General features: G+C 36.4%; 1 protein-coding gene across 1 annotated transcript in view; it reads left to right on the forward strand.

Moving 5' to 3' along the window:
* DNAH5 (dynein axonemal heavy chain 5) overlaps nt 1–24,678 on the forward strand; it is a 181,319-nt gene that overhangs the window by 131,835 nt on the left and 24,806 nt on the right. Inside the window, exons 53-65 of the mRNA XM_067291003.1 lie at nt 2,383–2,513; nt 5,225–5,378; nt 6,154–6,421; nt 7,549–7,780; nt 10,062–10,176; nt 10,423–10,599; nt 14,105–14,308; nt 15,862–16,041; nt 16,943–17,080; nt 17,561–17,696; nt 19,165–19,481; nt 20,806–20,961; nt 21,479–21,661. Coding sequence (XP_067147104.1) covers nt 2,383–2,513; nt 5,225–5,378; nt 6,154–6,421; nt 7,549–7,780; nt 10,062–10,176; nt 10,423–10,599; nt 14,105–14,308; nt 15,862–16,041; nt 16,943–17,080; nt 17,561–17,696; nt 19,165–19,481; nt 20,806–20,961; nt 21,479–21,661 — 2,391 coding nt within the window. The remainder of the gene's footprint in view (nt 1–2,382; nt 2,514–5,224; nt 5,379–6,153; nt 6,422–7,548; nt 7,781–10,061; nt 10,177–10,422; nt 10,600–14,104; nt 14,309–15,861; nt 16,042–16,942; nt 17,081–17,560; nt 17,697–19,164; nt 19,482–20,805; nt 20,962–21,478; nt 21,662–24,678) is intronic.

The raw sequence follows: 24,678 nt of genomic DNA on the forward strand, positions 1-24,678 counted from the left end.
CATGAGTAGGATCATGGTCCTAACTATTCTGACTCTTTCTTGACCTTCCTTCTTATTAATTCTTCTGAGAGCCTTTCCTCTCTTTGGAATGAGTGAAATGAAATTCAGGTTTGGACATAATTGGTTGCTGATGAAGGTATAGGCAGAGCTGAGTAAGAATAAATATAGTCCAGACTTTGTAGATACGCAGTATGATCATTTCTTTTAAAATTCCTTTGAATATGGAGTGGAGTTGACCATAATTCTTAGCACAGCTCAGCTTGGTAGGATTGCCTGCACAGAATAGGCTTCCTACAAAGGAAAAGCTTCTTTGTTAAACTAAAAAAAACCATTATTTCTAAGTTGCACAGGGAGGTTATCTTTATTTCTTATCATAAATTATTAGGAACTGTAGAAGGGTCATGAAATATTGGATTGTCCTAGCCTAACGAATGTTATAATAAGTATGTAAACAATTTGAATTGAATTATAGTTGGCAAACATATAGTACCTGCAGTTTTCAAAATTTTGTGGTGGGTTCTTGTCAATTCACAAATTGGACACTTTGTTTTAAGGTCTTCCCTGCAAAATGGATGATGATCTGTTATGGAATTCTTTAGGAAAATTGTTAAGTCATCATCATACTCACTACTGAATTTCTGGTTTATTTCTTGTCAAAATCTATATAAATGCAGAATCTAGCCCAAATCCTATTTTGCTAGTCTTAGAAAGCCACCTGCCTTAAGGAATCTCTTCCCTGGGTAGCTAGTTGGTAGACTCCTGAAACGATATCTTAACCTTCTATTGGATAAAATGAATAGATAGTGCTTCTGTGATCCCATATTCTTGAAAGTAGCATTTGCAGCTGTGTGGGTCTGAGCTGTATGCCTTTGCTATGCATGAGGCAGCTTCCAGGAGAAAGCTAGATAAGCCCAGTGAAGATCGTGCTTAATCTGAACTAAGGTAACATCCCTTGAATGAATTAAGGCTGAGGAAAGGCTGTTCTCTGTTAACCAGAGAACAAAGCTTCTGATTTATGTTTGTGCGCCTCTGCATGAAAAAGATCTTGTAGCCACAATTAAAATGATCAGCAGTATTCTGAGGGTGGTGTGCAAAACTGTTTTTCTTCCTCAGGTTAAAAACTAAGTATGCTTAGAGTAAACCTTTACACTTGATTTTATCTTTGCTTGTAAAACATTTAGCTATGAAAAATAACAATTACACTGCGCTCAAAATTTCAAGTACATGATTTTAAACCCCCAGGAAATTAACACACCTGTTTTTAATAGCCTTAAATTTTGGAAAAAGTGTATTAAAGGAAATGCAAGTAAATAGGTGGCCCAGACCACTTACTAGCATCATAAAAGTCCAGAGGCAGAGAGAGAAATTGAGATTATAAAGAGAACAGGAGCCCACACCGCGTACCAGTGATTGCACAACAGAGCTCAGCTGCTAGATAGCTGCTTGGTAGTATCTTGCCTTTGAGAGGCAAGTGGCTCCATGCTGTTCCAGAAAAGAATGCAGGCTCCTCGGTGTGCTACAGGGATCTGCCCATGAGCAACTAATGGGCGTGGAGTAAGTTTCCTTTCCTGTATCCGAAGGCATATTTTCTCAGCATCAGCTAACCCCTTTTTCCAGAATTACTGGCATTGTTTTTCAGCTGTGGGCAATGGAACGGTTGCTGCATGTAGTTCACAGTGCTGAAAATTTTCTTGTTGTGTTGCATAGAGTACCTTCATTCATATTGTGCTGTCCTGGAATGGAAGGGAAATGTGGAACTACTGCCTTTTGCTTTAAAAGATAAATAGTAAAATAGGAAAGAAAGGGAGATCTGTCTGGGAGATTTTTCACTGTGATCAAATATTTGCACAGATATGGTGCACTTTTATAGTCAAGTAAATTAAAGGTTTAAGAAGGTTCATTATAAAGGACATATTATTACTTACTGCAGAGTATTCTGGGGTCTGTTTCCCAGGAATTTAATAGTCCTGAGACTGACTTTCTGAACACTATGAAGGGGACCTGGAGAGATGAGGCATACTTAAGTTGTTGTGAAGGTATGATGGGGGGAAATTTCCCTCCCAGTTTTTAATTAATCCGTCATACTGTGATTGTAACAGTTGAGATTTACTTGTGCTTTTTGGAATTGGTAGATGAAATCTACTGATAATTGGAAGTTCACAGGGATGGAATCAAGTGGTTGCTATAGTATTGGAAGGTTTACAGAAAATATTGGAAAGTGCAAATATTTTTAGAATGTATTAATAAAGAATCCTTGAATTTGAACTTAAAAATTCAGTTTGTTTTGCACTTCTAAGATAATTTTATTACCACTTTGATGTAGTATTTTTGGGCAGCTAACTTTTAAACATTTTAGCAATAAAAGGCTGCATTGTTATACAGATTTCCCGGGTGATTCGCACTCCTTGTGGAAATGCTCTTCTAGTTGGAGTTGGTGGTTCAGGAAAGCAGAGCTTAACAAGACTGGCATCATTCATAGCTGGCTATGATACATTCCAGATCATGTTAACAAGGTGAGCATTAACTGAAATTTAAGTATATAAGTACTTTGTGTTTGAACTCTTTCTGTAACTAAAGCACTTACTCCCCATCTGTGTAGTGGGAGAAAGAACAACATAGGCTGAGCAATGATGCCTAGAATGGAAATGCATGAAAATGCTTAGAGACTTACTCAATCATCTACTTGATTTTCTATAGTGAATCTGAGCTTTTACCTTCTATAAGGTAAAACCTTACCTTCATATGTTTCAGAGAGTGGGGAAGAATTTTGGCTGGGTAAAGTTACCTGGAAAGTATTTGCACGTGATCTCTATCCACAGTATCTTTCTGAGTTTATCTTGTAATAATTAATTTGGTAGTTTTTGTGTATTTTTCAGTATTTTGACAGTCCTTTCCAAGCATAAGTTACCTTACTTTATATGGTTTAACCCAATATATTTTCTTTTGAAATTGAAATAACTCACAGAAGAACTAAATAATAAATTATAATTTTTTCTTCAAATATATTGGTGCCTCCCAAAGTGTATAGGACCAGTCAATGATCAGGTAATATTGGCAGCACTCAAATAAGGTGATGTAATAGTAGAAGCTAAATGATATTTTTTTCTTTTGCAGCTGTGTTTGCTGCAGAAGAAATTGTAGATTCCTGTGTGGGAATGCTTCTTGGTGAGGATCTCATCAGAGAGTCTATCTGAAATAGAAATGACTTTAAGAGAGTTTACTGTACAATTGACAAAACAAGCAGTAACAAATTACCAGATATTATGCACAAAGTATTATGAAGTCCTAAATGGTGAAATAATTGAATTAACAAAGTGTTGTGCTGCCTCCCACTAAAGTTGCCTTGGGACCTGAGGATTGTAAGGTGGCAAATGTAGTGCTCATGAAAAAATAAAAGTGCCCAGAGAAGATCTGGGGAACCTTTACACTTGCAGACCTTTAAGCCTGATGCCTGCAGTAAGTAAATTAAAAGAAACTATTATGAAGAATAGACTGAGCGATCGTCTGAATAAATATGATTTTAGGAAAGTCTCAACAAAGTTTCTAATGAAATGTAATCCTGCCTTACAAACTATTTGGAATTCTTCAAGGGGGTCAACAAGCAAGTGCAGATATCTGATCTGGTTAATACAATCCATTTGGACCTTCAAAAGACTTGTCATCCAAAGAATAGTGTCTACTGCCATGTTGATGTTACTTGTAAATTTAGCAAGCAAAAATAAGAATACAGTCAGATAGCCTCATGAGACCTTGCTTGATGTATTAATTCAGTATGATAGTACAACACTAACACATGCAATTTACTTTTCACTCTACTTCTCATAAAGTGTTGACTTTGAGGTTATATCAACTGGAGGTGATGTTAAGTAAGCTGTATTTCACTTTATCAGAATGTTGATTGGTACAGTTATGTCAAAAGAAGATACTGCTGCTATTTTTTCTTTAGTCTCATTACATTGTCAAAGGAGGAATTGAGACTATTGAAACTATTATACAATTAAACACCATGTTTTCCTAAGAAACATAAAATGGAAAGATCTAGCTTATAAGTAGAAAGTTCTCATACTTTGTCCCCAGATACCTCTGGGAAAAATGTGAATACTCCTTGGATACTATCATTTGCCCTTTATTAATCCAATTTCTCCTATTCACCTGTGAGTTCTCAAAGAAAGTAATTATTGGGTTTTAAATAGTTTCATTTAGTTCATCAAAACAGATGATGGTCATATTGCTGACTTAATGTGTTTAATTTAAAGATTTTTTTCCTGTCAGTATTTCTGTTAAATTTTTGAGAATTAACTGAACATCTCTTCACATCAACTTTTTCTTTTCCCCCAACAGAAATAAAAAGACATTGAATATTTCTGTCTTCTCTGGGTGTCCATTTCTGCTTTTAGTGATGTCTTTACTATTGTGGTGTTTTATTTATAATATACTTATGGAACCTTATCTTGTTGACCTTGATATGTATGTTGAAATGCAAAAAATTCTCTTCTTAATCATCAAGAACAAAAAAGCTAAAACCTAAGTGTTTATTTCCTGAGCTCCTCCATAGTGAAGAGGAAGTATTGTGAAGTTTCTGATTTTTCAGGTCATGCATGAGATCATTATGGTTACATTAGAAACTCTTATTAGAGTTGCATACAACAGCTTCTTTGTTTTAGTTCTTAATGAGCATCCTAGAAACTTCTGTTTTTATTGCACTCATTTACCAACCCATAAAGATCTTGTAACCTTACCTAATAAATTTTTTGTTTGCCGCACTCTCCTTCCTTTTCTTGAAACTATGAATGCTATCATTAGTGATGACTTTTGCCAAAAGGGCCAATGGCCTTGAGTTTCTCAGTTAGTCAAAGTCTAATGTACCTGATCTCATTGTCCCCGGCATGTGACAAAACCCTGAGACAGCCTCTGTCTGCCTTTGCTCATTTTCTAGCAAAAGAGAGTTAAGGAGCATGATACAACTTCAGTTTGGGGATTTTTTTTTTTAGCTGATGTGAAAGGGAAAAAGAGAGCAGGAAGGAGGAGAATGGATTAGGTGTTTAATGGGAGACTTTGAAATGAGCTATGTCTCTCCAGCTAATCTAAATAAAAAATCCTGAATAGTCTGCACTTTTTTGCTTTAAATTCCAAGACATTGCTTGCTGCTTAAGTTTGCATGTTCTGTTTTTAAAAAGGCATTTTTGAAAAGGTATGAATATTAATAGGGCTGTCCTTTTTGTAGATCATACAACACTTCAAATCTTATGGAAGATCTAAAACTCTTGTACAGAATAGCAGGACAGCAAGGGAAGGGCATCTGTTTTCTTTTTACAGACAATGAGATCAAAGATGAGTCTTTCTTGGAATACCTGAACAACGTTTTATCATCAGGAGAGGTAGGATGCTTTCTCATGATAGTTTTTCTGCTTTTTAACTTTTATTATTAGTTAGCAAAATAACTGAATTCATCTGAATATTCTTTTACATATCAAGGGGCATACTTTCACAAGCTAAAACTCAAGTACTTCTGCATCATTAAAGTATTATTAAAAATAGAAATAATCCATTGTACTACACTATAGACTGTGACAAAACTACTTTAAAATTTATAATGAGCATCATCATTCCATACAGAGAAATTGTCTAAGTCAGATCCTTTTAAATGTGTTGACAAACTACCAGGAACATGATAATAGCTTTAAAAAAAAAAAGTGTGAAATTTAGTGAACATTATCTAAGTTTGACAAAATTATCTGTTAGATTAAAAATCTCATTAATGTTCAATCACTTTTTGTATGGTATATTTGTGTCCAGAATGGATGGCTTTTATAATTTGTCTTTTTTTTTTTTTTTAATAATAGGGTTTGTGTTTCAGAGCCATTTTTACTAGTTTTTAGAATATTAAAAAAAGAGAATAACCTTGCTGTACATAAATATTTTTCATGTGGGAGAGTGTATTGCCTACTTCTACAGCAAGTTAGATTTCAATGTGATTAATGGAGTCACTCCAGTAAAAATTCTGGTTTAAAATAGTGGTGTGGGTCCTAATAACTTTAGTATCTGAAATGTATGCTCCTTCCTGAAATGCTATGTATTAAATCAACCCTATGCTGTATACTCTATTTTAGATTATCTCCTAAAACATGAAAAACGATCTTTTTTTTCTCAAAGGTCTCAAACTTATTTGCACGGGACGAAATAGATGAGATCACTAGTGACCTCATACCTGTCTTTAAAAAGGAACATCCACGTAGACCTCCAACAAGTGAGGATCTGTATGACTGCTTCATGACCAGAGTCCGTCAGAACCTTCACGTGGTACTTTGCTTTTCACCAGTAGGTGAAAAGTTCCGAAACCGGGCCTTGAAGTTCCCTGCTCTCATTTCTGGATGCACTATAGATTGGTTCAGCTTGTGGCCTAAGGATGCTCTAGTGGCAGGTAAGTGTAGCTTTTGTCTTGGCAGGTACTTAATTCTGTGATCAACAGTCAGGAAGCCCAAGTTTCTTGAGCCACTTTGACTGACTTGAAGGCAAGCAAAGCTTGTTTTGCCAACCCACTGTCAGAAGAAACTCAGTTCCAAAATCTGATATGAATGTTATCCTGCTTAAAGGTTGAGTACACTATATTCCACTGTTACAATATTTCAAATGGAAGAAAGTCATCAAAAATAGTTTGAAGAAAAAATCCTCTGATAGATGGCTTAAGGCATTAATAGAGAAGGGAAAATACCGCTAAAGAAAGTAACTATCATTACACCTGCAACAAGGTTAATGCAGCACTCCACAAAACTTTTACCCATTTTGATATTTTACTTCATATTGTTGCTTCACAAATATATGCTATGACCATCAATCTGAATTAAATGGCAGGTTTAAAATATATGACACAAGGTAAAAAGGAGTTTTTGAATTTTTTCGTAGTCTCAACTACACAATAAACATTAAAAATAAGTTTCTACTTCAAAAACCTACCTGAAAAATTCCTAATGAGAAAGCCCATATTTTTTACTATAGTAAAACATTGAAAGTGAATCTCTGCATTGAAATGTTTAAAACCACTGCCCAAGTAGGTACTTTTTAGGTATTACATAACCTGTGTAGGTAAGAAAATGTTCATGCAATGTGAAATGTGCATTTCCCATGTCACAGCAGTCAATAAGTTGGTTGATAATTAGTATTTATATTTGAAATTATTTTTATAGAAGACAGTGCATCTTGCAAGATGTATTTCAGATTGCCAAGAACATTTGTACAAAGACTTTACTTCCATAAATTTTCTCTGCTCTGCAACTATTGCCTGTTGTAATCAATACCATCCTTTAATAGACCAAATACTGCACTGTGAAACCTTAAAAATAAAATACTATTTAAAGTTCAGCCACATACCAAGCCTTAGATATATATGAGTAAGTAATGCAGAGATCAATGGCTTTTAGCAGATGAAGATTTAAATTAGCAGGAAATACTTCTCTGTGACATGATACATAGCTTGTATACTGCCTTGTTTCTATGATAAGAGTTTTTCCTGAATATTTACATGTATTTGTTTTTTCTTTTTTTCCTAAGTATCTGAACATTTCCTGTCCTCATATGATATTGACTGCACTGCTGAGATAAAGAGGGAAATAGTGCAGTGTATGGGCTCATTCCAGGATGGAGTGGCAGAGAAGTGTTCCGATTACTTTCAGAGATACAGACGTTCCACACATGTGACTCCCAAATCCTACCTGTCCTTTATTCAGGGATATAAAATTACATACAAAGAAAAGCATGCAGAAGTTCAGATGTTAGCCAACAGGTAAAAAGCTCAGCTTACTACTATCTTCCTATAGTTTTCTTCCCAAGCTAGCTATATATTTGTATGCTTTATCTTAACACATGACACGTCTCTTTGCACAGCAGCAGTTTCCTCTGGAGTTTCCTAATGGGGCTAAAATGGTGTAAGGGTTTAATCTGATCAAAAATTAGGGTTGCTCTTTGTTGTGAAAGGAGTGATGCACTTCATTCGTAAGAGAGATGCAGCACTGCGTTTATTGCAGTAAGACACCTACTTAACAAAGTTCAATCATGAATAAGAATGATTTAGCAAGGTTCAATTGGCAAGGTTCACTCAGTTATTTACTGCATGAAGGACAGGGTCAGATGCGTGCGCAACGGAGACCCTCCCATTGAGTCACGAGGTTCAGACTGGACCCCCTTGCTTTCTAAACTCCTGAGAGGAGCCTAGGTGCAGCTGGATCCAGTGCTAGTCCCAGACTTGGTCAACGGTTTATGTCTAAGGGATTATGCGCACAATTAATCAGAGATATAACTTAGCAAAGTTTTGCAAAGTTCGCAAAAGTTCAGCATGCTATTAATCACTTACCAAGGATCTATCGTGGGTAAGGAATCTCTCAACCTCGAGGAGTAACCTTGAGATGCGTCCCTGCTCAGGAGGAGGTTCTGCAGTGCAGCCCACTGCCGTGCAGGAGAGCTCAATGAGCTCTGGGCTGTCCCCTGTTTATGGGGGGGAGATGATTGACTCATAGTCATATTTGCATACTAGACGGGCTTTAGTTGGCTCATGCTCAATTAGCCCCTGCATACGTGCTGTTTAGAGGGAGGTCAGGTTGAGGGGGAGAGAACACATCAAGGAGGGGAAAGGAGCGCACCGTCACACTCTTGGCATATATTTTAAAGAATATCTATTTTTGGAGGGGAAATATGGTGATATATGAAAGAGCAAGCCGGTGAAAAAAGTGGATATACATTATTCCCATATATTTTTAATGAGCAGAAGAACACATCTACATGTGATATGATAATATGTTCACAATAACATTTAATTTACCAAGGAGCAATATTTGTTTTCTTGCTAAACAGTTGTGTCCTGATATGAACATGCAAGTATTACCCTTGGCATTTTTGCCTTTGTGGTCGTAGAGCCTAATTTAGGCTGCTGAACTTTTTACTTAAGGATTAATAAAGTGGTTTTGATATGTTCAGTCTCATTTTCAGATATTTTGCTAAACTGATGAAGTCTCTTTTCAGATTTAGCTTCATGTCAGAATTACTTAAGTAGAATATAAAATTAGCCTTTAGGGTATTTGTTGGTATCACTCTTAAGAAACTACTGTCTTGATTTTAGAAAAGTGGCATTCAGAACCGGAAGCCTTTACAAAATTTCACTTTGAAATATTCTCTGGCTTCAAAGCCAAATTGAATAAGAAACCTGTAGTTATGTTATGGGTGAAGACTTGAAAAACAGGGAGGTTCGATCTGGTCTTCTGCCTTCTGACTCCTCAGGTGGACCTGATTAGTTCATGTACATCCATCTGTTTCAATTAACCTTGGTTGCACAGTTTGAACAGCTTTGGTAGATGTTACTCTTGGCCTGTTTTTCCGTATTTGTTTAGCTGTTCCAGTACTACTTAGCCTTTGCAATAGCAGCCTCTTTTGTTCTTCCTGTGCCTCCTGCATGAAGCATATCTTTTCCTAATCTACATCTCACTTATGTTTGTCTGAAGCATCTGTGCTGAGAGTCTGACACTTCAATAGACAGAAAAGACTGTTTAAGGGGTCTTTTAATGCTGGATGACAAAAGCGTAATCTCAGTGCTATTTTTCTGTGACTCTCTTGGTTGGTTGATCTTGAAGTTATTACTTTGATTTTATTAACCTTTTCAATATCCTCTTCAAACAACTAATAGTGATTTGAGATATATCTAAGGATTCTGGTGACCAAAATGCTTTGTGCTGTATAGAACTCAGTCCTTTGAGTATCAGGTTGGAGCTCAACAGAGACAGTGACATATATGGAACTGACATATATGACTTTTATGCCATAATAAAGACATACTCTTTAAGTTAGAAATGAGGAAAATTTCAAGCAACATGGTCGCTTTTAGGTTATTCTTTATTGTTCACTTCCCTGGTTCTGATGACAACAGAAACTTACATGAAAGTTTCTGTGCAAGTTTTAATTTTGGTATAAAACATCTTTTGGTAGTATATTCATCCTATTCATTCTATTAATGGAATAATCTGGAATGGTAAATTACATAGGGAATTGCATGCTTTTTCTTTGTATTTTAACTCCAGAATGAATACTGGCCTGGAGAAATTGAAAGAGGCTTCTGAGTCAGTGGCTGCTCTAAGCAGAGAGCTGGAGGTAAAAGAAAAGGAACTTCAAGTTGCCAATGAAAAAGCTGACATGGTATGTACAGCCTTCAAAATGTATCGCTCTTTAATTTTGTGCTTTTTATTTTTTATTTTACAAAGAGTAATAAGTGTTGAAAAGAAGGATCTCGAAAAAGTATAGCGGTGATGAAAGTCATCTTGTTCAAATATTCTGGTTTTGGAACTTGAATTCAACAAATGAAATTTTACAACAAAAATTAATACATTCTTCTAGCTAGGTATTTTCTTTAATATTTGGTGTGTGGGTTTTCCCATATTCTAGGTATTGAAAGAAGTTACTGTAAAAGCACAGGCTGCTGAGAAGGTGAAAGGTGAAGTTCAGAAAGTGAAAGACAAAGCCCAAGCTATTGTAGATAGCATCTCAGTTGACAAAGCCATTGCTGAAGAAAAGTTGGAAGCTGCTAAGCCTGCTTTGGAAGAGGCAGAAGCAGCCTTACAGGTTAGTATTAAAACTTTGGGCCAACTATAACATTTTTTACTGATAAGATGGGCTTCTTTGAAAACAAATATAAGATGGCAGGTACACCATCTAACTCATCTGTTGACAAAAGAAGTGTGCATATACGTATATGTATTTCATTTTTTTAGGTTCTGTTTTTCTTTTTTCTTCCTGAATACCAAACTCAAAATAGTTAAACAATTTTGCATCAAAGAGAAAGCTTTACCTTTCGCTGGAAACTGTGATGAACATTGTGCTGCAGGTTGCTATTACACTGATAGCAGAACATTGCTACTGTTAGGAAACAGAGTGTGTGTGCAATGAATGAAGAAGTAAGTGCCTTCCATATAACAACATTGCATCCAAATCTAAATCTCCTGTTTTGTTTTAAGCTTTCCCCAGTGAACTGTATTTTGACTGAGTTTGCTGATCTACCCTTTTCTGCCTTCTCCAGGAAAATTTTTTCTGGCTTCTGAGGAGTGGTACCCAAATTCACCATGAGACTTCATGTCTTTCAGCCTACTCTTTCTGTGAAGCTTTTAGAGTAGAGCGATACCACTCTGCCGATATCTTTACACAATACATCGTTAGTGATGAAAAAAGATTAATTTTTGTTGATCTTACATTATATATTTTCATGTCTGTTTGTCTGACTAAGAGATAATGTCTCACAAGGCATTTTGAGGGAGAACAGCAACAGTGGGAGCTGAAGCAAACCCAGTACTGGAGGCAGGCAAGGAACTGGCATGACAAAAAACAGACAGGAATGAAGGAAAATCCTGAAGTAGTGATGGATAAACCTCAAAGTTTGTAAGCTAACATCTGAGAAAAATCAACCTGTGAGATACCTTCCTATACTCTCAGAAAACAGAAAGCAAAATTTTTTTCATTCTAATGTACCTTTCTTTACAACTGTCCATGCTACTTCAAACGAGAAGCCCAACTGCTGTTTTGCCTTGCAGGATTGCTACCTCATAAAAGGACTAGTAACGGGAGTGCTCTTGAAACTGTGTTTTGAGTCTGCTGTAGAATAAGACAGTCTAGATGTTTACAGGAGGACAATTAAATTCCAAGAAAACCTTTCTGATGTGTCAAGACTACGCTGCAATTGGAGAGTTAAAAGCCAGAGTCCCTTTACTGACCACTTTGCTTTGGTGGCATGGGCAGGGTAATAACTGAATCATATTTTGTCAGTGCAGCCTGTTGGAGGCAATCAATTGTTATGTAGGTTTACTGGAAGTTTTTCCTTTCCACTTGAGAGACTGCCAACAGTGGTAATGGTTGAAGAATATTGTGACTTTCATTCAAAATAGCTGTGGCCTTTGAAATCAAAGACTTCAAAATCAAATATAAATAAGTTTTTATGGACATTCTGGATGTAGGACTTCACTTTGAGGGAGAAGTCCTTAACACTCTCTGACCGTCTTGATTCTTGAAGGACAGAGTGAAAATATCTGAATGAGGGCTGATGACATGACAGCCGATGAGAGTGGAATGAGAGCTAGTCTGGATTACACAATTCTGATACTTAGTTACAGGCAAGAGTAAAAAAAAAACAAACTAACCCAGAGATGGGCAAGCATTCCGACAAGTGCATAAACAAGCAATACTAGTTGACCAATGTCTTAGGTATGACAAGAGCACTGGTGTCCTGTCCTCTGTCCTATATCTTATTGCATTTTCTCTTCTGTTTTTGGCCAAAGATACCAAACCAAAACAATATTTCTCTTTTTGAATTTTTGGATTCTAATACACAAAGATCTGTCTAATATCCAAAAAGCTACAAAATCATTTTTGTGAGACTTCACAATGGAGAAAGCTTATTTGGCCTAATCTTAAAATTCTTGCATTTGCTATAATAAATTGTTTACATATTCCTAAAAGGGAGAAGAAAACTGTCATAAAAGTGAGCTGATCAGCATAGATATCTATAGTCTCACAATTCATTCATTCAGAAACTCACTTAAGAAAATTCTCTGTGCAAGTCTGTATAGGGCTGCATCTTTCATGAAATGAACTGCACAAATTACAGGCTGCAATCATTATGAATTTGTGAATTTCCCACTAGGGATTCCTTTCATGGAATTCTGCTTGCAATGTAGACAAGTATCTATTTAAATATTTTGATAAATTTAGAGGCCACTTCCCAGCTAAAAAATCCATAGTTTGTTATTTCAGTAAATTTTTACATATTCTGGGATATTTTGACATGACTGGTAGAGAACAGTTTTAAAGTATTAAATACTTTTTGTGTGAATATGAATTGTCAAAGCCCGGTAAAACTTAGTTGCTCTTTCTCCTGCAATAATAATGACATTTTAAATACATAAGTAGAAGTAAAATAAACATATTAAATGTAGTTGTTCTGCCAAAACTTGGATGGTGGTAAAAAGGGCCAGTTGACTTACCTAAACATCACTAAGAAACACTGGTTCAGGCTCTCACAGAGATAATCTGGAAAGCTCTGCTGAATTGTCCAGTGCCCATTGAACCCAGCAAAAAGCAAACTATTGAAAGGGAAAAAAAGGAAGGTGATCAGGTGACTAAAATATTTTACAATCCCTTTCATAAAGTATAGCCACAGGTAATTAAAATCTTCCTCTATGAATTCTCAGTGAGGCAAGTGCGAGGCTAGATGCAAGGTGTCATATCTCTTGCAATAGCCTGTTACTTATGGTTTGTCACTGTCATGTACCCAGGCTGAGTCAGCTACTTGCAAATGAGCAAAGCTTCTGTCCAAGTTGTATCTGTTTTAGGAGTGGGCCTATCCACTGGCAGTTATATTTTTCAGTGATTTCTGCTCTTTAGGTGGTTCAGTATGCACTACTGTTCAAGTCCCTGCTTCTCTAAGGACACACCTTCAATAGAGTGTTCTGATGGTCCTTTTTGATTCATGATGTACCCTACAGTTACAAGCTATAGTATTAGATTTGCACCCTTTGCACCTAGGTCATACTTAATAGGGCCTAGATTTTCATACATTATTGCAATTTCTTTAATTTTCTCATAGGCCTGCTTCTAAAACAGAAATATTCTCAGTAAGGTAAAACAGAAGGTGCAGATCGGTATGTGTGTCAGTCCTTCTCTCTGGTTCCTTTCATTCATCTCCATTTACCAAATATCAATAGAATGTATTTTGCTTTCTAGACTGAGTTCTGGTTACTGTATTTGCATTTTTTAAAAAAGGTTAGATTTCAAGATATTTCTATTCTGTTCTTTGCTCCATCAAAAAAGAGCATGGTAGTTTTAAGCTTTTAGGTGCCTCCTGGGGATAGCTCATCTGAGGTTTCCTAATAGTTGCCAGGAGGCAGTAGTCAAAATATTACTGGATTAGATCCTTGTAGCTTCATGCTTTTCGGAGGTAAAATCATTTTCAAGCAAAAATAATATGAATAATAATTTTTTTCCTCTCCAGTGGATTAATACTTTTGATGAACTTGTGCCCCATGTCTTATTAAAGGAGCAATCACAATAATTGCTTTTTTTCTTTGTTTGAACTTTATAGACAATAAAACCTGCAGATATTGCCACTGTCCGCACATTGGGTCGACCTCCTCACCTTATTATGCGTATCATGGATTGTGTGTTGCTGCTCTTCCAAAGAAAAGTGAACAATGTGAAAACTGATCAGGAGAAAAGCTGTACGATCCCATCATGGCAAGAATCTTTGAAACTGATGACAGCTGGGAACTTCTTACAAAACCTACAGGTGCTTCTATAACCTTCCCTTTCATGTTTTTTTCAACTGAAGAAAATTGGGAAAAGTGTTTGCTCTGTTGTTCACAGGAGAACAAATGTGCACGGGAATTAGGTATACAATATACTTGAAGTGATAAAGGCTTAAAAATCAGTATGTCATAATGAAATAAACTTGAATCCATCAGGCAAAGTCAGGTCATAAATCAATTATAACTCGTACTAAGTAAGGTAATGAAATTACCTTCAGTGACGAGTGATTCAAAGCTTTAAGCATTTGAATAGCCGTTATTTACCCGTTTACTTAAAGCTTATTTAAAACATCTGTTTTCTGTTGCCTAATTTTTCTTTAACTTTCAACTTTGCACCTTGTGTAGTGACCTCCAAAAGAATGGGTGATGATTAGGATGTACAAAATCAGAATTTTTGAAATTTGGGATTTTCAGCTCCATAGTATGTGCCTATAGAAATGAGAAGAGTAACTGGTGAATCAATCTGTGTTACTGCATAATTTAGACTGTTAATCTTATGATTAATCTACTTGGAGAACAAATCATACCTTGCCTTGCATCACTAGATGTCATTATCTCCGATTTCTGTATTTTAAGGAATATTGTCCTTATAATCCAAGGAATATAAAAAACTTTTTAAATTTCTACTTCAGTTAAAGCTTTCCTCTTCACTAGTGGTAAACTCCTGCAATTTTAATCACACTAAGAGTTTACTTAATCGATCTCTGATCCAGTGGGAAATCACAGGTGACATACCTGATCATCTCTGTACCATTGGTAGTGCCATGGATACCATTTATGTAGTATTCATGTTGCATCTACTTATGAGAGGATTTTTAATTTACTGTAGGGCTTCAAATATTTATTTCTTGTGCATAAATAAACATATTTGTGCTTCAGGGAACAGTTTTATCTGAAGTTCATCAATAAAATACTTTTGTTGTTCCTTGTAAGTAATCCTTTTAAGAAAAATTAACTTGTACAGATTATTTGGCAATGCAAATAAATTTAAAGGAGAAATTTGAGGGCTTTTGGAGAAGAAAATGGAAGAGATGTCTGGAGAAAAGATAGGGTCAGAACAAATTCTTTATACAGAAACAGATTCCACTAATGCGTTAGTGTAATTTGAGGGGAAAATATCTACATGCCCCTTGAAAGGACTCTTTTGTATGATGTATGTCCTTGAACCAGAGCTAAGCTTTCCCCTCTCCTTTCATTGAAAATTATTCAGTTATTTATTCAGTAGTAAAGAAAATGGAATTATAAACATGATCTTAGTAATATTTTGCACTGTGGTTTAGCTATGTAACCTTAGTGGTTAATATAGACAGTGAGGATCATAAAGGAAGGCAAATCAGTTTGTAAGAACATAGAAGACAATAGAATGACTTTGGTGAGTTCTCAGAAATGTGTGAGACAGAGAACTTTATATCAGCTGTTTTTAAATAACATTTGTAATCTTGATAGTGTTCTGTGTACACTAAAATACATATGTATGTTTTACCTATACTACCTGTATATTACATTCATTAGATATATTGCACATATTTTTTAGCAATTTCCAAAAGACACAATTAATGAAGAAGTGGTAGAGCTTTTGAGCCCTTATTTTGAAATGGCAGACTACAACATTGAGACAGCTAAGCGAGTATGTGGGAATGTTGCTGGCCTTTGCTCATGGACCAAAGCTATGGCTGTATTTTTTTCCATCAACAAAGAAGTATTACCCTTAAAGGTAAATCCGTTAATCAGTGGAAGAGGCACAAACCCCTTTCTCTTTCTCTTCTCCATCCGTGTGTGCACTTGAGGATTAAATGGGGTGGAAACATCAGCTGCTTTTTTCCAGTTGGTGCATGCCTCTGTAGGAATTATCTTGAAAATCATAACTCTACACTCTGATATATTTGAAATACGCTGCCACTTGTAAGTTATCAAAATCATTAAAGAGATTATGCAATTTTATGCCTCTGGGCTCCTTCTGAATGGGGTTGAAGAAGCAGCAGTAATTTAATTCACTGCTGCAATTGCTTTACCCTAATTAAGTAAGAAAAAAGTCAAGATTTGGTCCTTCTAATATTCATGATCTGAGTTTATAAACAGAGTGTACTGAGACTCTGTCAGTGATATTTAGAGAATAACAGACCTAAATGGTCATTAAAAGGTAAGAATGGAAGTCAAGAAGGACATGGTCAAGCATGATTTTATCATCAAATAGCTTTGTATTTATAAAGTGGATGACCTAGAGTGAAACAATATTTGTGGGTAGAGGTAGTATCTTTAAGAGACAAAGCAATATTATTCGGAGAAAATAAACAGTCTTTTGGTGGCACCAGTCTTTTTGCAGGCCAGGTCAGACTAACTTTTATGTAAGATTTGGAGAAAGACTATTTTTCCCAGAATTTGTTCTCTTTTTTTTTTCCTAAGTGGTTTTAGACCAACTAATTAACTACTGTTACCTGCAGAAGGAAGTTAGTCTGTTGTAAAATTGAAATAAAAGGTTTTAATGAATGATGAAAACCCTACTGAGCAGGTTGATTTTCAAATGTAGTGCAGTGAAACTCTATCTGAGATACTTTATAGCAAATACTTTGAGATGTCATATGTGTGAATGCACTTTGTATTTGTATGCCTCATAGGCTAATTTGGCAATCCAGGAGAATCGCCTAACCACTGCTATGCTAGATCTGCAGAAAGCTCAAGCAGAACTAGGTGCTAAGCAAGAAGAATTAGATGTTGTGCAGGCAGAGTATGAAAAAGCCATGAGAGAAAAACAGGTGAACTTCTTTTTACGGAAAAGAGATTATTTAAATATTCTCTCTCTGGATTCAACCCCTCTCTTTCCCCCTGGCCCCCCAAATATTTTATTTGTGTTATTTTTTTTAGTGCCTACTACTGTAACATCAAGTTTCATTAATGTATGTTATCAGTATATAATGTATTTGAAATGCTGGGCAGAATTTACCAGAGTTAATAGTACCAGGCATTTCACATACCCTGTAACATGTATACCAACATGAAAGCTAGGAGCAAAAATATTAAAAAATTCAACTGCTTTTAGGACAGATGTTGATAGTTTGTCCTGATCATCCTTCCTCCTTCCCTCCTTCCCTCTCTCCCTCTACAACAATACAGTAAGTGTTTGAAAATACATTTTTGGGCTGTTGTTTAATTACTGCTTTTCCTGGGTGCAGAGGTTGTTGTGCCCTCTCATATACATGACTGTAAACCATATTTCTTGGTGTGGTCTTATCTAGACTTTGCTTGAAGATGCTGAACGTTGCCGGCATAAAATGCGAACTGCCTCTAGCCTCATAAGTGGCCTGGCAGGTGAAAAAGAGAGATGGACAGAACAGAGTAAAGAATTTGCTGTGCAAACCAAGAGGCTAGTGGGTAGGTATTTATCCACACCTTTGAACCTGGAAGCAAGTTAGTCACTTGAATTGTAATCAGTAGTGAAAATGAAAACATTTGATGTGAATTTCAAACTTTATCTTTATAGCACAGCTTCCCTGTTGCTAAAATGAGGATAATTGTTGATAATTCTCTTGCTAAAACAAAGGTGTAAAAAAAAGCAGTAGGAGCCTGAAGTTTATATTGTAAAAAACTATAGCACAATTACACTGTATATGTGTTCATAGGATGTTACTTGACATGTATAAAATTCTGTGTGTATTTGGGATGCTGATGTTTTAACTGGACTGAAATTTGTAGGCAGCGGTCAAAAGAGGGTGATGTGTTATCAAATGACAATAAAATGTCTATAACTGAGAATGCAGTTATATGCGACGGAGGCAAAGACTGATATTCAGATACTGATATGTATCTGTAGAAGTCAGTAATTGTCAATGCAGTTACTAATGTTCATAAAATTTTTGTTTCCTAAAAGTATGCTTTGATTTTATAAATAAATGCTTGAAAACTAAAGTACTTTGTAATAAAGGATTTATTGATTAGTTTTATAAATTAAATGAAATTTATCTTGTCTTTTACTGTGGCCTGAAATAACTCTCTGATGTTTGCCTTGAAATGCTGTAAGAAGCAGATAGTCACAGTTATGTTCTATTTGCTGGCATAATATATATGTATATTATTAGCTTATTAAAACTACAAAGTACCTTCTCCACACACTCATCATGGCTTTTTTAGTTATCTTGAAAAAGTATCAAAAATACTAGTACTCAGTATGAAAGTACAGCAGTCTTCTCCAAACTGGAATCCTGCATTCTTACTTCTGAGTTATAAAAAGTAATTATGGTATCATGAGACTTAGGAAGGGGACTTTTCAAGCTGACCAGAAAATTTGAACTTATGTAATGCTTGCTTTCTTCATAATGATGTCTGTTACAACTTTTTGTTGTTAGCAGTGATAATTGTAGTTGATTTGTCTGTATTGAGCACTCCTAAATCAAGGCTTAATTTTTATTTATTTATTCAAAATTATTACTTTAGCCTGCTGTCATGATTGTGCAATGAAATGTTGAAATGTTAGAATTGAACATTTGTAAGTATGTTTTTGATGCCATGTCCTGACTGCGCAGGGTCTGGTGTTTGGACATAGACATTATGATACGTGTGCTATATTATCTTTTTGTTGCTGTGCTTCCTAGAGTTGCACTGTAAGGAAAAAGTAAGCATGACAACTACTGAATTGTAGCATTGTTTTAGATTTTGGATTTTTTTAGATTTTTGTTTTAGCATTGTTTTTAGAGCCTCGGGGAAAAGATTTGTGTTGTTTATGGGGCTAAATACTTTCTCCCAGTTATCATCCAAACAGTATGACAACCAGAGAAAGAAGCATCTCCTTCACAAACAGAATTTAAAAAGTTATAATATTTTGTCTGACATTTCTTTTTCTAAGGTGATGTATTGTTGGCTACAGCTTTTCTGTCCTATTCTGGTCCTTTTAACCAAGAGTTCCGCAATCTACTGTTAAATGACTGGCAAAAGGAAATGAAAACTCGGAAAATCCCCTGTGAAAACAACCTGAACCTCATAGAGATGTTGGCTGATGCTCCAACTATCAGTGAGTGGAACCTCCAAGGACTACCAAATGATGACTTATCCATACAGAATGGAATCATTGTCACTAAAGCATCTCGTTATCCATTATTAATTGATCCACAGGCACAGGGTAACATTTGGATTAAAAATAAGGAAGGCAAAAATGAACTTCAGGTAATAAGAATGTTGGTACTTTCGTAATCCCTAGAAACTCTTTAGCAGAGAAAGCACTTGCCAAATTTGTGACTAAGGTTATACCTAGTAAATGCAGGTTGTTTTATACAATGCCTAATTTGGGCACAAAGGACATCTCAGTTGTATCTTGGTAGATTTAAGATTCAGGTAGCTATGAAAATGTACCTTTGAAGCTTATTAATACCAGTGGCTCAATTTGTTTAATGAATTTATTTTAATGAAACACAAACTACTGGAAAATATTTTCTCTTAGGCTGGATGGGTAATGTCTGATAAGGGCTGAAACATATTTGCTGAATGCTTTCACTATTAGAAAAATATAAATAAATGAAAGATATCTGAATCGATACAAGTCTCAATATAAATATATAAAAATGAGGATAAATGGCATGATATTGTTATATTCTCTTAATCATAAATTACTAATAATTTTTATTGTGTTACCATGAATGTCAGGTGCTAAATATTCTGCAAATATACAGTGAAGACAGTAATTGCCCCAAAACGTCATTTGAGACGAGACACATCAGATCAGTGCAAATAAGGGAAAATGAGAGGAATAAAGTTCTTGCTGGCTACATTTATAATTACACCAGTAACACAGCTTTTTTAAAAGGTATTCCAGAAAAAAATAGAGAGGAATTTGAAGGATAATAATAGAGTCCATTTGAGGGTATTAACAGGAAACTCCTGTCATTCATGTTGATTGGTATCTCAAGGCAGAACACTTGTAACAAGTGCCTAGCCAGTCATGTTAAAAAATGGTGATTAGACTTGAACTGTGGAGTTACAAACTAAGCTGTATGTGCTTTGTGTACATGCTGACAATTAATCACAATTTTACTGAGGACTACTTTTAAAGCAAAGACTAATGGTTTGTTCAATATAAAACTCTAATTTTCAAAAAAAGATCCCTAGTCTTGGAACTGGCCTTGCTGCAATTCGACTTGGGGGAACTTTCCAAGATAAAATTAGAGACTGAGGGTGATGGAGTGTACCTGTTAATTTCTGGTCTAGTTGCACTCAGAGGATATCAAAACTTTTAAGTGCTCAGTATTGGTTTACTTCTAGTCTTGTACTAGAAGAATATAAATTTTAATTCAGCAAGATCTAGGAATATGGTAAACTGATGCTAATCTTTTCTTATGGTCACAATCTTTGCCTTAATCCTAGTCTAATCATAGGATTGTCATTCTTATTAGTAATTTATTTGAATAAAATGAAATAATCCATAGATACAAAAAAAAAAAAAGCTTGGTAACTGAGCAGAGCATACTATATAGGTCTGTGATTGTATTTTTAGATCACTGCTTTGAATCACAAGTATTTTAGACATCATTTAGAAGACAGCCTTTCTTTGGGAAGACCTCTTTTAATAGAAGATGTTGGAGAAGAGCTTGACCCAGCGCTAGATAATGTTTTGGAAAGAAACTTCATTAAAGCAAGTTCCACCAACAAGGTAAAAAAAAATAAAAAATAAAAAAAAATAAAGCAACAACCCTAAGCACCCCCCCCAGCCGCCCAAACAAAATTAACCCTACTAAGTATATATCTCCAAAAGGTTGAATTGAAGTCATATTTAAATTTGAATAATGCTAATACCAAAAAATGAGTAGAGTTTAAGTTTGACCTCACAACTAGTTAATATATTAAACCTATAGTGTTCCTTATCCCTTTTCTTATGCTACAGTCTTTTAAGGACGGCAAGTACTGAGAGCTGCTTTTGCTTTTGTGTAGTGTTCTGTGTTTAGGAGAAATTATGATGAAAATTAACCATAATCAGAAGAATCTGTGAATGAGTCATCTAAAGAATTTCATGGATATTCTCAATAAATTCTTTGCACAAGACTTGCAATTTTAAGCTGGATCTTTATGCCTTTGAATAACAAAATGTAACCTTTGTTTCTACACATAGTACCTGAAAGAGTGCACTGGTGCTTGATGCCTCAACACTTCTTTTTAATACTTTTTTTAAGGTGAAAGTTGGTGATAAAGAAATAGATGTTATGAATGGTTTCAAACTTTATATTACCACAAAACTACCAAATCCACGTTACTCTCCTGAAATTAGTGCTCGGACCTCCATCATTGACTTCACTGTAACCATGAAAGGTCTTGAAAATCAACTCTTAGGCAGAGTCATTCTCACAGAGAAACAGGTAAAAAAAATAAATTTATCTTCCTCCTTGCTATAATATGTATCTTATATCTATGCAAGGGTCTATGCAAAGGAAAATGGACTGCAGTATAAGACTGATGTTCTTCTGTCCAGACACCACAGAGCTCATGGCAACATAAGCTGCAGGAAAGGACTTAGTTACTTCCTTGCTCCAAGGGGAAATGGTCTGACTACTTATTTTGACATTGCAGATGTATTAGTTGAGCAAGTCCAAATTCAGGGGACACCTCTAATAAACATATCACCGACAGTTCAGGAGGGAGGCTGGTTGGTGTTTTTTGAACTATTGGACACCCTAATTCCTGTAACTATAAGGTCAGCCAGTGTTGAGGTCTCTTTTATGTGGCCAGATTGGACACTATGCATCTACGACTCTGAGTATTTGCTATGATTTTGGCAACAGTTACAGTTTACCTTCACTGGGGAGGAGTATGTTTGTCGCCTTATTGTTACAAATGTGGAAGTCCTTGTTATATGTATATATATATATATATATATATGAGACTTTCTTACTTAACGGCCTCAGTCATCTTGTTAAAGTCAAGTGGTTGCATTTCATCTTTGATCAGTCCATGGAGCTCATGAGAGAAATCAGGCTCCTCATTCAATGACGGCTTATGTTCTGCTGGACAGCTCCATTGCACCATCAGCTTCAGTTCAACCAGCTGTCAGTCCACTGTGTGATGGAATTATCACTGTCTGTCTGAGACACAGTGATATATATATTCACAAAGCCTCCTGACAAACCCTACCTCTGGGTCCTGTAATCAGTATATTCCTAGGAATGACAGTCATTTTATCAGCAAATTCCTCCAGTCATCACAGTTTCCTTTTGGTTGCTCAGTCCTTCTGTCAGTGAAAGTAATCATTGTAAATGGACTGGAGAGCCCATTCGAGCAGTCAGTTACATCGTCTCTGAAGGAAAAGTATCTAGGTTCTGACAGAGTGGTTGGCAGCCCTTGATCCTTCTCAGACCAGCTTCTCTTTCTGTTTCTGAAGGGGCTAGTGCATGTGTTCTCACTGCTTCCATACATTCTTGTAAAAGTGAAGAAAGATAATAGTAGTTTAGCTGTTGCACTTCTAGTTAAATATCTGTCTGCTTGCAACCCAAAGACTCTGCCTCTCCTGTCAGGTCTGTTATGCTACAGTTGAGGGTTGGTGTGTTTGTTTTCCCCATGCTGTTCTCATGGTGCTCCACTTCACAGCCTGAATCGTGAATAATTCTTTGGTATATTCTGTTCATTCTTCTCCAGCCCAGTTGAGCAAGCATGGTAGAAGGCCAGCGTGGTTGAACATGGAGCTCCTGACTGAGCTCAGACATGCAAAGGAAATAAATACATAGAAGATAAAATCCAGGGACAGCCTACTTTGAAGGGATAAAAAGACATTGCCCGTGTGTACAGGAGTGGAGTAAGGAGAGCCAAAGCTCAGCTGGAGTTGAAGTTAGCAAGGGAGGTGAAGGGCAAAAAGAAAGGTTTCTGTAAGCACATCAGAAGCAAAAGAAAGGCTAAGAAGAGTTTGGCCCCATTACTCAATGGGGTAGGGGACAAAGGATGTGGAAAAAGCTGAAGAGCTCAATGACTTTTTTTGCCTCAGCTTTCACTGGTAAGATTTGCCTCCTAGGTCCCTGAGTCTACTAGCAGAGTCTGTGGGAGTCAAGCAGTACCCACAGTAAAGGGAGATAGATTTAAGGATCATTTATGCTGATTAGACATACACAAGTCCGTAGGATCAGATGGGATGCTTCCGAGGGTGTTGAAAGAGCTGGCTGATGTCATTGCGAGGCTGCTCTCTATCATCTTTGAAAGGTCATGGCAGCTAGGGAAAGTTCTTAATGACAGAAGAAAGGCGAATGTTACACCTATCTTCAAGAAGAGCAAGAAGGAAGATCCTGATAACTACGCTCTGGTCAGCCTTGCCTCAGGCCGCTGGGGAGATTATGGAGCAAATCCTTTTAGAAGCCATTTCTAAACAGATGAAGGACAAGAAGGACCAGCCAGCATGGATTGCTTTCCATGATGAGATGACTGGCACTGTGGACAAGAGGAGAATGAGTGAATGTTGTTCATCTTGACTTTAGCAAGGCATATTACATGGTCTTCATAGTATCCTTACAGTCAAATTGGTGAGATATGTGCTGGGTAAATGGCCAGGAAGGTGGGTGGAGAATTGGCTGGACTGCCAGGCTCAGACAGTTGTGATCATGGGTGCAAAGCCCAGCTGGTGGTCAGTAATTAGTGACAATCCTTAAGAATCTGTACTGGACCAATACTGTTTAATGTCTTCATTAACAACCTGGATGATGGGTTGGAGTGCACTCTCAGTGGGTTTGCAGATAAAGTCAAACTGGGGGGAGAAATAATATGCTGGAGAGTAAGGCAGCATTCAGAGGGACCTGTACAGGCTGGAGAAATGGGCTGACAGGAACCTCATGAAGTTCATCAAAAGCAAATGCTAATTCTTGCATCTGGGATGGAATAATCCCATGCAATAGCACACTGTCTAGGAAGCAACTCTGCAGAAAAGGATGTTGGAGTCCTGGTGGACATGATGTTGAACATGATTCAGCAGTTTGCCCTTGCAGCAAATAAAGCCAACCACAAACCAGGCTGTATTAGTAAGAGTGTAGCCTTCCCCTCTACTCAGTAGCAAGACTTCATCTTGAGTTCGGTGTCTGATTCTGGACTCTGCATTATAAAAAAAGATTTTCACATGTTGGAGCAAGTCCCTTGGAGACCCACCAAGCTGTACATGGGGCTAGAGTATGTGACACACAGGAGAACTGCGTTCATTCAACCTGAAGAAGAGAAAGTTAAGGGGTGCCCTTACTGATGCCTACAACTACCTGATTGGAGGACACAGAGAAGACTGCACTAAAGTCTTGGAGGCCCAAAGAGATAGGACGAGAGGCAATGGACACTAGCAGGAACATGGGAAATTCTGATTAGATATTAGGAAAAATTTTTCAAGTTCAGAACTTAACTGGACATAGCTTTG

The sequence above is a fragment of the Apteryx mantelli genome, chromosome 2 (assembly GCF_036417845.1).
Source record: "Apteryx mantelli isolate bAptMan1 chromosome 2, bAptMan1.hap1, whole genome shotgun sequence".
NCBI classification, from domain to species: Eukaryota; Metazoa; Chordata; class Aves; order Apterygiformes; family Apterygidae; genus Apteryx; species Apteryx mantelli.